This window comes from Carcharhinus amblyrhynchos, chromosome 21 (genome assembly GCF_965287045.1).
Source record: "Carcharhinus amblyrhynchos chromosome 21, sCarAmb.v2.hapA, whole genome shotgun sequence".
Classification (NCBI taxonomy): domain Eukaryota; kingdom Metazoa; phylum Chordata; class Chondrichthyes; order Carcharhiniformes; family Carcharhinidae; genus Carcharhinus; species Carcharhinus amblyrhynchos.
Genome location: NC_137344.1, coordinates 33150852 through 33165507, shown reverse-complemented (window position 1 = coordinate 33165507; position 14656 = coordinate 33150852). Strand labels below are relative to the sequence as shown.

Below are 14656 nucleotides of genomic sequence, written 5' to 3'. Positions count from 1 at the left end.
TCTGGGAGAAGAGAGAGAGCGAGTAACTTCTGTGTGGGTGGATGAGTGGAAATGGAAATTTGGATTGCAAATTTACAAATGTTTGAGGATCTGACTGAAAAATAAAACTCACTTTGTAAAATGAGAAAGTTATTCCATAGCCACAAATTTCCCAGAAGGTAAGTTACTACAAATTCCTAAAGGTCTTGGAGAACTGTTTAACCCCGGACTAACATTTTATTTCTTCATAGTTACAAGTTCTGTGTCCCCAAGCATGACTTTCTAACTGTACCCACCTCCATTAATCATCCTTTGCCTTTGAGGCTGTACCCCAGCCACATTCTTCGTGTTTCTATCCAGATGTCCAAAACTCCTACAACAGAAAGTCATATTGAGAATCAAACTCTGGGTTACCCAACAGTGTAAAAGTCAGAAGCCCATCCCCATATGGGGAGCTTCAAATATCACAGGCCTTAATCACACTATATTCCACCGCAGACTCCTCCAGCACCTCTCTCCCTCCTTTGCTGATGGTGCAACTTCACTCCCCTCATCTTTCAATTCTACTCCACCCTCTTCTCCCCTATCTCTCTTCCTCCTCTTTAGCATTCTCCTCACACCCTTAATTCTCTACTCCTTTCCCCTTATCCTTAATCCTCCCCACTTCCCTCCCAATATCAATACTTACAATCTGTCAGCTACAGCTGATTCAGACTCAAGTGTGCTTTGAATTTCCAATAAGACTCCTGAAAAAACAGACAATATTATGCAATTAGAACACAAATTCACATACTAACCCCATTTCATTCAAGACATGTACACACCCACATAAAGGCACTCAGACCAGAAACACCAGCAGACATGGAAAACCTGAGTGACTTTACTTACTCTCATCATTAAGCAGTGCATGTTCCATGATCTCCACCACTTTCCTTCCTGTTGAAGAAATTATAGATTAATCTAATACCTTACTGACAACTGGGTCTATCATCCAATATTTTATATCATATATTTAGTGGTATGGAGGTCTTGTGGCACAGTGATGGCATGCTTACCTCTGAGCCAGAAGCATTGGGTTCAGTACTTGACGGCCATGCCATGTTCATAAAATGGCCAAACAGGTTCTTTATCTGCCTGCAAATCCTTCCAATACCACCTGATGGAAGGTGCAAGAGTGAAAGAATATCTGGGCCAGGCATGCTGCAGAAGGCAATGGCAAACCACTGGAGTAGTTTGCCAAGCATAATCGTAAATCAATCCCCAGTGGAAGTCCATGGTCACCACACTGCCAGGAGGCCGAGGCTTTAATGATACATTGGTTACCACTGGGTATGTGTATGCATTCAAAAGCAACTAAATTATATTCAAATATCAAATTGCTCCCTCTCTCGATTTGTTTTGCGATTTCTCAGAAATCAAACCAAGATAATTGCTGCACTGGTATCACACAGATTAGAGGGAATTATCAAAGTCAGCGACAATTGGCAGGAGTTACTTTGAGGCCTGTCCCTTCAATGAAAGTGAGCCTAAGTGAACCACCCAACTTTACGAATATTACAGAAGTCAAAATGCCATATAGCGCGTGGCTTTGAGTGACATTTGATGCCTGTAATAGACACCCAGGTCTGAAATAAGAGTTTATAGGTCAGAATCAGCCCAATCGTTGCAAAGGCGTGGCCTTCATTTAGTAAATGACCAGAGAAAGAAACCTCTGCGAGATCCAGTGCTGAGCAGTTATGGATGTTGAAGTGGATGCTACAAATAGCCAAGACTAGGGAAAAAGATCAAGTTGGATCACTATCCAGGCACAACCAGAGGCTGAGCATGCTCAATAGGAAACTTGTGTTAACATGCAGAAAAACAAGACAGGATTTGAGTAAGAACCAGTAATATCAACATTGCAATTTGTGTGGATCAGTCCAATGCCAATGGGGATATCAGGAAGAAATTCTCCCCTGGAATCTGGAGTGTTTGCAAACACGTTCTCTTTCAAGCATATTAGGGATTTTGTCCTCTGTCCAAATCCCATCGTTAACAATATTCTCAGTACAGGTTGATTTTATCAGACTGACTTACCATCACCTTCACTCCCGCTTAATCCAGGTGTCAATGAATCCATCGTTTCCCTGTGAATCAACAGTAATCAATAGTGTCTTAAAGGGCAATTGTGTCTCCAAGTAAAGTATTATTGACAGATTCAACAGAAATGGCTTGGAACTCATTAAACAGATCAGCACATAGAAAGGAGTTACTTGACTGCAAGTAATACAAGTCCTTGGAACAGTTCAAACAAACACAATAAAAAGGTGTAGGCCGAAACCAGAATAGCTTGTGTCTTCATTGCACAGAACTTCAGAGCCAATTATTTGGAAATGTTATCTAGATCAACACAATAGGTTATTAGAAACATGACTTTCTGCCGAGGTCAGACTTTTGTGCTTTGTAAGCTTTTAGCAATACCAAGTTCCAGTGAGGAGAAATGGTCCAAGCCCTATTTTCAGCGTGAAAATAGATCCAGATGATGCAAACATTTACACTGCCTCAAACACTGACAACTGTGACTGCAGTAAAATCACTAGACTGGACGCCTCAAGTCAGTAGACAGCAAATAGCACCATTGCAATCACGTGAGAAATATGGTATGCTCTGTTGGACAAACAACCCCTATATGTCACCCAGCAGACATGCACTCTTGGAGGACAAGCATGACATCCAAGGAATAGGAGGCAGCCATTTAGCTATTGAGCTTGTTCTGCCATTAAATGAGATCATGGCTGATTTGCAAACTAATTTCATAGTTACCTTTATATCCCTTGGAACCTTTTGATTCATCTCCAATTTAAAATTAATAACTGATCTAGTGTCAATTGCAATTTGAAGTCCTTTCCCTGGAGACAGGAATATCACTGATTTATCTGATCCCACTGGCCCTGACATTCAGGAAGTCACTATGACTTTTAGCTCCTGATCTATTGCACTGGAGTGAGTGGCTGGGTTGTGGCTTACTTGGCGTTGGCTTTTGTGACAGCTCCATCTTGCTCTGCTCTCTGTTGGGAAGTCCTAGTTACAACGCCCTCTTCAATATCAATGATGCATCTGGGTTCCACCACCCACTTTGATGAAACTGAAAATCTCTCAAATTCAGAGGGAGAAATGAGGTAAAAACCTGAAATTGGAAAAACAGATATTGCAGAATTAGCCAGCATGAAGGTCCTCCAAGTATTGGCTGCAGGACAGTCTGTCAGGCACTTGGGATGGAACCTGAGGTGAGCGCTCAAAGACAAGAACACTGAACTTTGTGATAAGAAATACAAATGTTTCTTGGCCACTTCAGGTGGGTGGAATTAGACTTTAAAGGGGATAGAAATATTAGTTTTCCCCTTGTTTACTTTCTATTACCATCAAATCTGTGAACCAATACATAAATATAAAATCGCCAAATTGACTTCAGCATTCAGTGCTGCTTTGTTTTATTCTTTCATGGAATTGCTAAGCCAGCATGTTTATTGCCCATCCCTACCCACTCGAGGTGGGGGTGGTGAATTGCTGTCTTGAACTCCTGCAGTCTATGTGCGTTAGGAAAGGAGTTCCAGGATTTTGACCCAGTGACAGTAAACGCAGGATGGCTTGGAGAAAACTGGCAGGTGGTGATGTTCCCATGTATTTGCTGCCCTTGTCCTTTTAGATGGTACAGATCACAGGTTTGGAAGGTGTCATCAAAGGAGCCTTGGTGAGTTGCTACGTGCACTATATAAATGGTATACATGGCTGACACTGTCAATACTGGAGGGAGTGGATGTTTCAGGTGGCAATGTTCAAGAAGGCTACATAAGAAAATCTGTAGCATTTAGGGCAAGGGTTGGGAGGATACAGACTAAGAATGTTCATTCTAAGGATTAAAATAATACATGACAAATTGGGAACTTTGTTTTAAACTAAGGTGGTTATTGTTGGGCAGATTTGTCCTTCCACAGGGTCCTAGTGATTCACTTCTGCTCCCTTGAAAAACAAAACCTGCAGTCTGAGCTTGGTTAAGTTCAGCATTCTGACTGTAATAGCAAGTTGATACAAGTTACTTGTTTAGAAATTTTCCAATTAGTGCAGGTTTGCCAGTGGGTGGATTCCTCTCTCAAATGGCTCAGGGCAGTACATGCCAGCACCATGAAACCCTTACCTTGCCCAGACTTTGTGAAGACACAAGATGCAATTCCACTGACATCCTCTTTCCTGATGCACTCATAACGAACTTGCGTTCGAAGCACAGGGAGAGAAATGACCTGGATGTCACCAAGGTTTGTCAGCACCAGAAGCCCATTCTCACTGTAATCCTCCACTCGATTGCTACTGAAACTGGCTGCTGACACTTTCCGCACCCGGGACCCTTCCAATGCCGTAAGCTTCAGTTTGGTTTTCGTGCTGACTTTTGGTAGCGTAAATATCTGTCAATAGAGTGGAGCATAATCAGAGCACTTCACAGTTGCACCAGCCTCAACTGCCCATTGTATAGGGCAGATTTGTGGGGTAGTTGGACAGCAGCAGACTATAAAGGTTTCTGAGTGGCCAGATTTATCAACAAGGCAAACCAAAAATCCAACTGGAAACAGTGTCTGATCTGGAATGTTTTAATTTAATTGAAGATCTCTGACAATTTTTTTTGAACAATAAGCTTCAAGGCTAAAAGCTAGTGATGTGTGTTCAGTAACAGTGTGAGATTGAAAAACAGAGGTCAGACAGAGCAATTTTCCGATCCCGCTGTGCTAATTTTTTAGTGCAGTCAGCCGGGAGAAGCCTATGGCAGCTGATTTGTGGGGTTTGCATGAGCATTCGTGGCCACTTGCGTTTCCCAGCTTCGGATTTCTAGTGGCATCTACTCTGCCAGAAATCAACGAGGAGATGCAAAGACCATTTAAATGTTATTTTAATGTTATTTGAATATGATATTTCCCAGGCCTGCTAAAGTATTCAGGCCTGCAAGCATCTCCCACCCCACCAGAGTATTTCACTCGTGGGGATTACACTAGTTCCCCACTTTTGGGAAGCTAGCCTGGGTCACCTGGCACTGCCCAAAGGACAAAGTGCCAATGCCCAGGGGGCACCCTGGCACTGCCCACAAGGCACAGAGCAGTGACAAGGAGACAATCGGTGGGGGATCCCACTGCCATTCTGCACAGGGATCGGTGGGGGAAGGAAAGAGGCCAGCAATTGGGGTGGGCAGCCTGCTTTTGGTGGTTGGGTGGTATAGAGGAAAAGCGAGGCTAGGTCTGGAAAAGGCCAGGGCGGCCACCGATTGAGCTGGCCAGCAATCAGAAGGCCATTACTGCACAGATCTCAGCACTGACAGATCGGTGCATGTGCAGTGACCCATTCAGCATGCTGATTTCACCTTCTCCAGTGGGAATAGGTCCTGCCTCCTGAAATTTAATAATATTTATGCTGGTGGCCTCTGCAACGCACAGTGTATGGGAGATTGTTGTCCGACCAGTGTTAATTACTTAAGTTTTCATGCAAATTCAACACTTTGAATTTTTTTTGGGAGATTTCCACCCACAGACTCTGAACCAATTACCTTGAACTGCTCCTCAGATATGACTAACAGCATGTGATTCCCATGCATATCTGGACTTTTGGAAAGGTCATGTGCTGCTTCTAGTGGTTCAGGGAGGAGAATCCCTCGGCCATCCAGTATAAAGATACCAACCACAGGGGCTCTGTGCATTAACTGGATTTCCTTTGCTGTAAAGATAGTGGAATAACAATGTGTCAGGAAATAATTCTGGAGTTTCATCCAACAATTTCTGCATAGATTTTGCAATGGTCAAACAATTAATTAATAAATACATTTCAAACAAAAGCATTCCTATCTCAAAATTTAAAAGGTATGAAGCTGTTATTTTTATACTACACATAATACAGTAAAAACAACATTGCTCTCCATTGCCTCTCCCTCCTCAGTATTCACTCAGTTGCATTCAGTCTCTTTCTTCTTTTGCCAAAGTTACTTTTGTAACGTCTGCCTGACCATGAGATAAGGATTCGCGCTGTGATAAGCGAGACACCACAGTGTGGGCGAGGAGCTACAAAATGGATAAACTGGGCCAAACAAATTTTTAAAATTGGTTTAATTCAAAAATGCAGATGAAAGAGCTACACCGCTAAGGTGCTGATCTCCATCACTCATTATACACATGCTGGATAACAGTGAATGCATTTGTTTTGTGGCTGGCACCAGATAGGTTATTCTCTGTGTACTGTGACAGGCACAGACTGTGGACAGTATAGGTATAAGCAAATTCTGTACATTCCCTAATGTTCAAAGAGGTTTTAGCTCTTTCACTGAAGTAGGAGGGCTTGTGAGTGACAAAGAACTATTTCTACTGCAAGTGCTTTGACTGGATGAACTAAAACCCATTTGGCTCACATACAACATTACTTTGCCCTACAGCAGACTGACTTCATCACAAACAAAGGGAGGAGGAATTCTGCATTTAATTACATTGATGCACAAAACATTCATTGATTTGTTTACTATTTTCTTTGATAAAAGAACGCAACATCAAAAAGTGAATGAGAACATTCGAGACACCCACAAGTATTGTTTCTGATAAATTCGAAGGTGTGGTAAGAGGTCAGATATAGCGAGGGACAAGCTGGTTTCCTCAGGAAATTACGGTGGAGACAGCACATTTCATAATCAATATAAAGATGAATATCACTACTAAAGGTAACTAACCCATTACAGAATAGTATACATTCAGAAATTGGCACTTGCTTGGGCTTTTAGAATAATTTATAAATAAAGTGATTTTAAATGGCCACATTTTTAGATCAGTGCAATGTGATAGATGAGATCTAATTAATATGGGAATCTGCAATATTAATCCAACAGAACCTTGAACTAGTTGTTTCCCTTGGTAAACTCAGACTCTGTGTTGGGTTGGCTCAGTATTCAGTGCATCACAACAGCCCAGTTCTGCTCTAACATCCATATGCCATACTGAGTGGCTACCATGGGATAGGGATCAGAAACAGGAGCCTTAAGTGATTTTTCTTCACTTGCTGGTAGCACTCTATTGCGAGAGCAGCCAGTTCAACAAGGAATGAGCTGTACCCATGACACAGCACCAAAGCACATGACAGGTTTACTGTTGCGGTGGGAAAGTTGTACAAATGGACAGTCATCCAAACAACACAAAAGCAACAGAACAATGGACAAAACACAGGAGGAACCACAGCATGGCCCAAAACACACCCCACCCACTCCCCACAAGGACTGGAAAAAACAAAATCACTTCCCCAGAGCCCCGAACGAGGACAGAGGATATCACTGCACAATGGTCTCCCCGTGAGGTGGTGGGGAATCACTCACCCTGAGCTGCAGTGACGGGCTCCTCCATCCTCCTCTCCACAGGCGGAATGTGAATAGTGTATGCAAATATGGTCCCACCATTGGTACCAGCCCATAGTGACGGCCCATGGTAGGATCCTGCAAAGAAAAAAAACTGTTAGTAAAGCAGCTTCAAGCCACAATGTCCAGCTTAAAATAGAGTCCGGTACAAATTGAATCTAATCACCCTCTCACATTATCTCAGTCTATCTCCAGAAGGCATTTAATAAGGTTCGGCACAAGGGATCAAAAAAACTAAAAGTGCACAGAATTGGGGGTAACCTTGTGACATAAGGCTAGAAACTGGTTGGGAGATAAGAGGCAAAGTGGAACAAAACCATTATACTGCAGATGCTGGAAATCGGAAATAAAAAATGTTGGAAATACTGAGCAGGTCATTAATATAAGACATTAACGCTGTTTTTCTCTCTCTCCACAGAAAGTACCAGACCTGCTGAGTTTTTCCAGTGTTTTTGGTTTTTATTTTGGAGAGTATGGAATTTTGTCTGATTGGCAGTATGCGACAATCCGGGATTTGGTTAGGGCTGTCATCCCTCCAGAACTGATGGCTTGAGGAATTGAAGATTAATCTCCAGCCTTGGGGAGAAAAATGATCGGGATTTTTTTGTCATTTTATTTGAACTTCTCTATCAGGTATAAAAAAGGCTGTTAGTTGACAGTAAATCATCAAATTGGATAATTAATTAGTTTTTGCTATCCTATTTGAATAGGAAGGCAATGCATTGCAAGGGTGAATATTGGCCAACAAATGGCTGGAGTGTGGGGAAACCTCTGGGAATACATCAGATCACAGGTGGCCATTACCCTCCTGCAAAAGCATACGAGCTTAAGATTCACCCTTTGTGCAAAACCTTCAATAGAAACTGGCTTTGCTTGCTTCAGCATTGAGCGTTTTGTTGATGTTTTCTATGTACTGAAAATTCCTTAGAACACAGTGTAATCTGGTATCAGCTGATGGTTAGAAGCGGTTTAAAGGGGGAGGGTCCCCTTAAGATGATGACTCATGGGATACTGCACTTCATTGTAACACTGAGTAAGATTTACATTAAATCAGCTCCGCTTGGTCACTAATCAGCAGCTCAATCAGTATAATCTCTCACCGTCTCTTACAAAAGAATCTGCAAAATAAAGTGATCGGACAAATCCAGTAAAGGAGTCATCGGCAGAACGGGCCTCAATCCTGCGCTGCACAGGTGCTAGCTCCATCTCGTTCAGTGTTTCCCGGTCCATCCTGGCATTGGCCTCTTGCACCTAGAGAGGCAGAGAGAGAGAGACTGGTGATAGCACACACACACTCGATAGACTGCAAACTCATCACACAAAGGTACGAGAGCATAAGAAATAGGAATAGGCCATTCAGCCCTTGAGCCTCGAGTTCTACCATCCAACAAGATTGTGACTGATTGGATTGTGCCCTTAACTCAATTTTCCTGCCTGTTCCCCATAGCCCTTAACTCCCTCATCAATCAAAAATCTGTCTAGCTTGCATTTGAATATATTTAATGCCCAAGTCTTCATTGCTCTGTGAAAGAGAATTCCAAAGACTAATGACCCTCTGAGAAGACACTGTTCCCCATCTTAGCCTTAAATAGAGATCCCTTACTTTTAAATTGTGCCCCCTAATTCTAATTTCACCCATGAGAGGAGACATCCCCCAGCATCTACCTTATCAAGCCCTTGCAGGAATCTAAAATTTTCAGTAAAATCACCTCTCACTCTTCCAAATTCCAATGAATATAGACTCAAAATAGCGAGGGGGATAGAATGTAAAAGCAAGGAGGTCTTGCTGCAACTGTACAGGGTACTGGTGAGGCCGCAACTGGAGTATTGGTCGCCGCATTTGCGGAAGGATATATTGGCCTTGGAGGGAATGCAGAGAAGGTTCACTAGGAGATGAGGGGGTTAGCCTATGAAGAGAAATTGAATAGACTGGGTCTGTTGGAGTTTAGAAGGCCGAGTGGGGATCTTATAGAGACATACAAGATAACAAAGGGGCTAGATAGGGTAGAGGTAGAGAGATTCTTCCGGCTTAGAAAGGATAGCAGAACTAGAGGGCACAGCCTCAAAGTAAAAGGGGGGGGGGGGGGGTGGCAGTTTAGATCTGAGTTGAGGAGGAACTTCTTCACTCAAAGGGTGGTGAGTCTCTGGAATTCTCTGCCCATTGAAGTGATGGAGGCTACCTTGCTGAATATATTTAAGTCACGGGTAGATAGGTTTCTGATAGACAAGGGAATTAAGGGTTATGGGGGGGAAAGTGGAACTGATCCACTTCAGATCAGCCATGATCTTGTTGAATGGTGGGGCAGGCTCGAAGGGCTAGATGGCCTACTCCTGCTCCTATTTCTTATGTTCAGTCTTTCATCGCAAGACATTTCCTTCACCTCAGGAATCAGAACCTCCTCTGAACTGCTTCCAATACAAGTATATCCTTCCAAGGAGACCAAAATTGTACACGGTATTCCGGATGTGGTCTCACCAATACCCTGTACAATTGCAGCAAGACTTGCCTACTTTTATATTCCACTCCTCTTGCAACAAATGGCAAATCCCAATTGACTACCCAATTCCTTGCTGTTACCACATGCTAACTGTTTGCAGTGTGTACAAGGGCATCCAGATCCCTCTGCATCATAGCATTCTGTAGTCTTTCTCCGGTTAAATATTCTGCTTTTCTATTCTTTGCGTCAAAATGGATAACTTCATTTTCCCATGTCATATGCCGTCTGCTAAATTTTGCCCACTCACTTAACCTATCTCCAGCCCTTTACAGACATGTTTTATTTTCCCAACTTGCTTTTCTACTTATCTTTGCATCATCAGAAAATTTGGCTACAATACAGTTGGTTCCTTCATCCAAGCCTCCATTTGATCCCATTGTTGGTGCTCAGATTGTCTAAGGTTGACTAAGGAGGCTTCAGTAACTTCTGGTAATCACGGGAAAAGCACTGAAACTGTGGGTACTGGGAGTGCAATATACTAATTAACCAAAATTGAGACAATAACTTTTATTTATCACCAGCGTTCTGATTAATCCATACAGCTTTGCTGGTTTAGAAAGAAGCAAGCTTCAAATTCTTATCCAGCAAGTGTTGGGCACCATCTGCTGGAGCTTTATACAAATGTTGAACAAGGTTGATATTTTATACACAATATTGGCAGCTTGTGAAAACAATGACATTTTCAGACTTTTTAAGAGAACTTTCACCATCTAACTGTTCACATTCTGCTCAAGATAAATCTCAAATTCACAGCACAAAACACATATCAACCATTAACCTTTGCTTTCTGTCTGATATTTTTGGATCGAATTGGCCACCTTTTCTTGGATCCCATGGGTTCTTACCTTCCTGATCAACCTGCTATATGGGACCATGTTAAAGCCTTGCTAAAATTCATGTGATCTACTTCAAATACAATATTCTCATGAATTTGGCAAAATAATTCAGCAACTAGCAGGGTTTAAAATTGATAAGGAGATGGTATTGGATTGGTTGCTTGTACTTTATAGTTGAAGAGGCACCTGGGCCAGATGAGATGCATCCAAGATACAAAGGGGAGTATGGAAATTGCAGAGGCACTGGCCATAATTTTCAGTCTTAGACTCAGGGATGGTGCGAAAGGACTGGAGAATGGCAAACATTACACTCTCGTTCAAAAAAAAGGATGTAAAGGTAAGCCAATCAACTGCAGGCCAATTTAACTTTGGTTGAAACTTCACTATAGTTTTCAAAGAGTATCAGCAAAGGTTGATGAGAGCAATGCTGTGATGTGGTACACATAGACTTCCAAGAGGAGCTTAATACAATTCCACACAACAGACTTGTGAACAAAGTTACTGGTCACAGAATAAAAGAGTCAGTAGCAACAAAAGAAGCAAAAAAAAGTGACACAAGGAAAAACTTTTTTCACGCATGGAGTGTTTAAGGTTTGGAACACATGGCCTGAGAACATGATGGAGGCAGTTTCAATGATGCATTCAGAAGGGAATTAGATAGTTATCTAAAAAGGAAGAATGTGTAGTGTTACAGGGAAAAGGCAGGAGAATTACACTAAAAGGAATTTGATTACTGCTGGAAATATTTCTTTGGTGAGGTTTTTCAGCTTGCACTCATCAGGACATTCGCAAGAATACAATATGAAGGAAATGGATAAGTTGATAGTGCATGAGAAGAGGGTACTGATTTGTTGGCAAGTGGACTCTGATTGGTAGAGGCGCTACTATAGGAAATATACCAGTTGATGGTGACTGACTGTTACCAGGCAGTTTGAGTCTGATAGGTGAAGGCACTGCCCAGAGAAACGAACCAGCAAATGGATGTCATTTATTTTGCTTAACTGAAATAGGTACAATTGTGCTCTTTTTCATGTACAAAGAAATGTCTTTTTTCCCTCCCCCCCAGTGAAAGTAGAAGGTAATTGCTCATTTGGAAAGCTTGTGCAATGGTCCAAATAACCTCCTGCGCTGTAGCATTCCCGAGTTTGAATAAAACTGCCTCTGCATGTCGCCATCAAACACTCCTGGGGCAGGTATAGAGTATCAGCTGTCTAAAAGCACCATTTTCCATCTGATCAGAATGCAACATTATCCACTAGCAGGTGAATAAAACAGGACCATGATCATTTCCCCACCAATTTCACTCCAGTATTTCTCCACACTCTCCCATATCTTTCTACCCATTCACATGCGATCAGCCAACTTTCCCCTTCAGATTTGCACTGCACCACCCTTCACGTTTCACATTTTACCTTAGCAGCATTGTTTCCAGGTCCTGCTCGCTTCCTCCCAGATGCTCTGCTTCCCCGGATCCGACGGAATGAATGTCGCAATGATTTCTTAATTGACTTAACTCTTGAGAGGGGCCCCTCGAGGGCCAGCTGGTCACTGGGATGCAGTGTACACCTATAGAGGTAGAAGAAAACAAGCTTATAAGATTCTCAAATAAACATGTTTTAGCCAAATGCACATCAGTTACAGAGGGAAGACCAAGCAATTACCACCCAATGCTATTTCAGAGTATTTAATGGGACAGTGTCAAGGGAGTTTTATTCCGCATCTAAATCTGCCATGGGGATGTTTGATGGGACAGTGTAAAGGGAACTTGACTTGCTATCTAACCTCAGGATGCATCTGCCCAAGAATGTTTACTGGTGATACTGCATTCTGTTTCCCTGTAGTAATCTATTCCAAATGCATATCCATCAAAAATTCTGTAGATAATTTCTTCAGAGTACTAAACAACAGTTGACATTTCCACTCGATGCAGGATGTGTTTGCATCATGTACAGTGGCGGTCCCTCCTGATCAGAAATATTATTCTACTTGGCTCAGTCATAGAAGAAGAGGTTAGCAGTGGAACGGTGCATTTCTGAATGGAGGGCTGTGACAAGTGGTGTTCCTCAGGGATCACTGCTGGGACCTTTGCTGTTTGTACTATATATATAAATGATTTGGAGGAAAATGTAACTGGATTGATTAGTAAGTTTGCGGACAACACAAAGCGATGAGGACCATCAGGGTATAGATCAGTTGGAGGCTTGGGCGGAGAGATGCCAGGTGGAGTTTAATCCAGACAAATGTGAAGTAATGCATTCTGAAAGGTCTAATACAGATAGGAAATGTACAGAAAATGGCAGAACCCTTGAGTATTGGTAAGCAGACGAATCTAGGTGCAAGGTACTCAGGTCACTGGAAGTGGCAATGCAGGTGGAGAAGGTAGTCAAGCCATACAGCATGCTTGCCTTTATCGGCCAGGGCATCACGTTTAAAAATTGTCAAGTCGTGTTGCAGCTTTATAAAACCTTTGTTAGGCCGCACTTGGAATATAGTATTCAATTCTGGTCACCACACTACCAGAAAGGTGTGGAGACTTTGAAGAGGTACAGAAAGGATTTACCAGGATGTTGCCTGGTATGGAGGGCATTAGCTATGAGGAGAGGTTGGAGAAACTTGGCTTGTTCTCACTGGAATGACAGAGGTTGAGAGGCGACCTGAAAGAAGTCTACAAGATTATGAAGGGCATGGACAAAGTGGATAGTCAGAAGGTTTTCCCCAGGGTGGAAGAGTCAATTCCTAGGGAGCACAGGTTTAAAGGAGATGTATGAGGCAAGTACTTTACACAGAGGGTGGTGGTGCCTGGAACTTGCTGCCGGGGGTGGTAGTGAAAGCAGGTACAATAGTGAGTTTTAAGGGCATCAGGACAAATACATGAATTGGATGGGAATAGAGGAATATGGTACCCAGAAGGTTTTAGTTCAGTCAGGCAACATGGTTAGCGCAGACATGGAGGGCCGAAGGGATCTGTTTCTGTGCTGTAATTTTCTTTATTCATTTAAACCTCAGTCTGGTGTCCAAAGCCAAAATCAGTTCAAAGATGTGTGGATTAGGTTGATAGTTAAATTGATCCTAATGTCAGGGGGATTAGCAGGGTTAAATGAGGGTTACAGGTATAGGGCCTGGGTGGGATTGTGGTCAGTACAAACTTAATGGGCCGAATGGCCTTTTTTTTGTATTGGAGGAATTCTATGATAATGACAGTGTATAGTGACATCCTCAAATGGTCCAAAAGGTAAATGAGCCATGGAGAGGAAATAGCAGGCTGTCATCCTGAGACTCAATATAAGTGCGCAAAGATAAAAACAAATTTTCAAGTACTAGATTCCTTTTTATTATACGGAAGGTGTATTACCTTAGAATTTCCCTGCCGGTGGTTTGACAGAGTCCTTTGTTACAGAATTCTAAAATGTGGGACAGAGGCTCAGAGAGACCCTATCCCACTTTCCAGTCCCTCTTGAATTCCATGTCCCATTTTTGACAAGTTTGAGAGAAATTAGAAAAAAAGTGGAGCACAGCGAAGAGTTCATCATAAAATTCACGAATTCTGCCCACAGAAATTGTTAGCAGAGTTCCAAGGATTAGATTATAATGAGAGATGACAGGAATTAGATATGCTTTCCCTTGAGTGAAGAAGGTCAAGGAGTAACTTGACAGAAGTTTTGAGGATTTTGAAAGGAGTGTATAGGATAAATAGAGTGAATTATTTCCCCATTGTCAGGGAGCCTGGGAGACAGAAACAATATCTTAAAAATCAGAGTAAGAAGTCTCACAACACCAGGTTAAAGTCCAACCAGTTTATTTGATAGTAATCCCACAAACTTTCGGAAATGGTGTTCCTTCGTCAGGTGTCTTCCACACACCTGACGAAGGAACACCATTTCCGAAAGTTTGTGGGTTTACTATCAAATAAACTGGTTGGACTTTAACCTGGTGTTGTG

General features: G+C 42.3%; 1 protein-coding gene across 7 annotated transcripts in view; it reads right to left on the bottom strand.

Annotated features, from left to right (window-relative positions):
- Positions 1-14656, bottom strand: part of llgl2 (LLGL scribble cell polarity complex component 2) — a 106557-nt gene that overhangs the window by 828 nt on the left and 91073 nt on the right. For 6 of the 7 annotated variants that reach the window (XM_080208966.1, XM_080208967.1, XM_080208968.1 and 3 more), the window contains 10 exons: positions 12131-12284; positions 8485-8635; positions 7346-7462; positions 5546-5712; positions 4154-4418; positions 2986-3145; positions 2056-2105; positions 868-915; positions 668-725; positions 276-352 (listed from right to left, as the gene is read on the bottom strand). In XM_080208966.1, coding sequence (XP_080065092.1) covers positions 276-352; positions 668-725; positions 868-915; positions 2056-2105; positions 2986-3145; positions 4154-4418; positions 5546-5712; positions 7346-7462; positions 8485-8635; positions 12131-12284 — 1247 coding nt within the window. The remainder of the gene's footprint in view (positions 1-275; positions 353-667; positions 726-867; positions 916-2055; positions 2106-2985; positions 3146-4153; positions 4419-5545; positions 5713-7345; positions 7463-8484; positions 8636-12130; positions 12285-14656) is intronic. The other variant, XM_080208973.1, reaches the window with a different exon arrangement.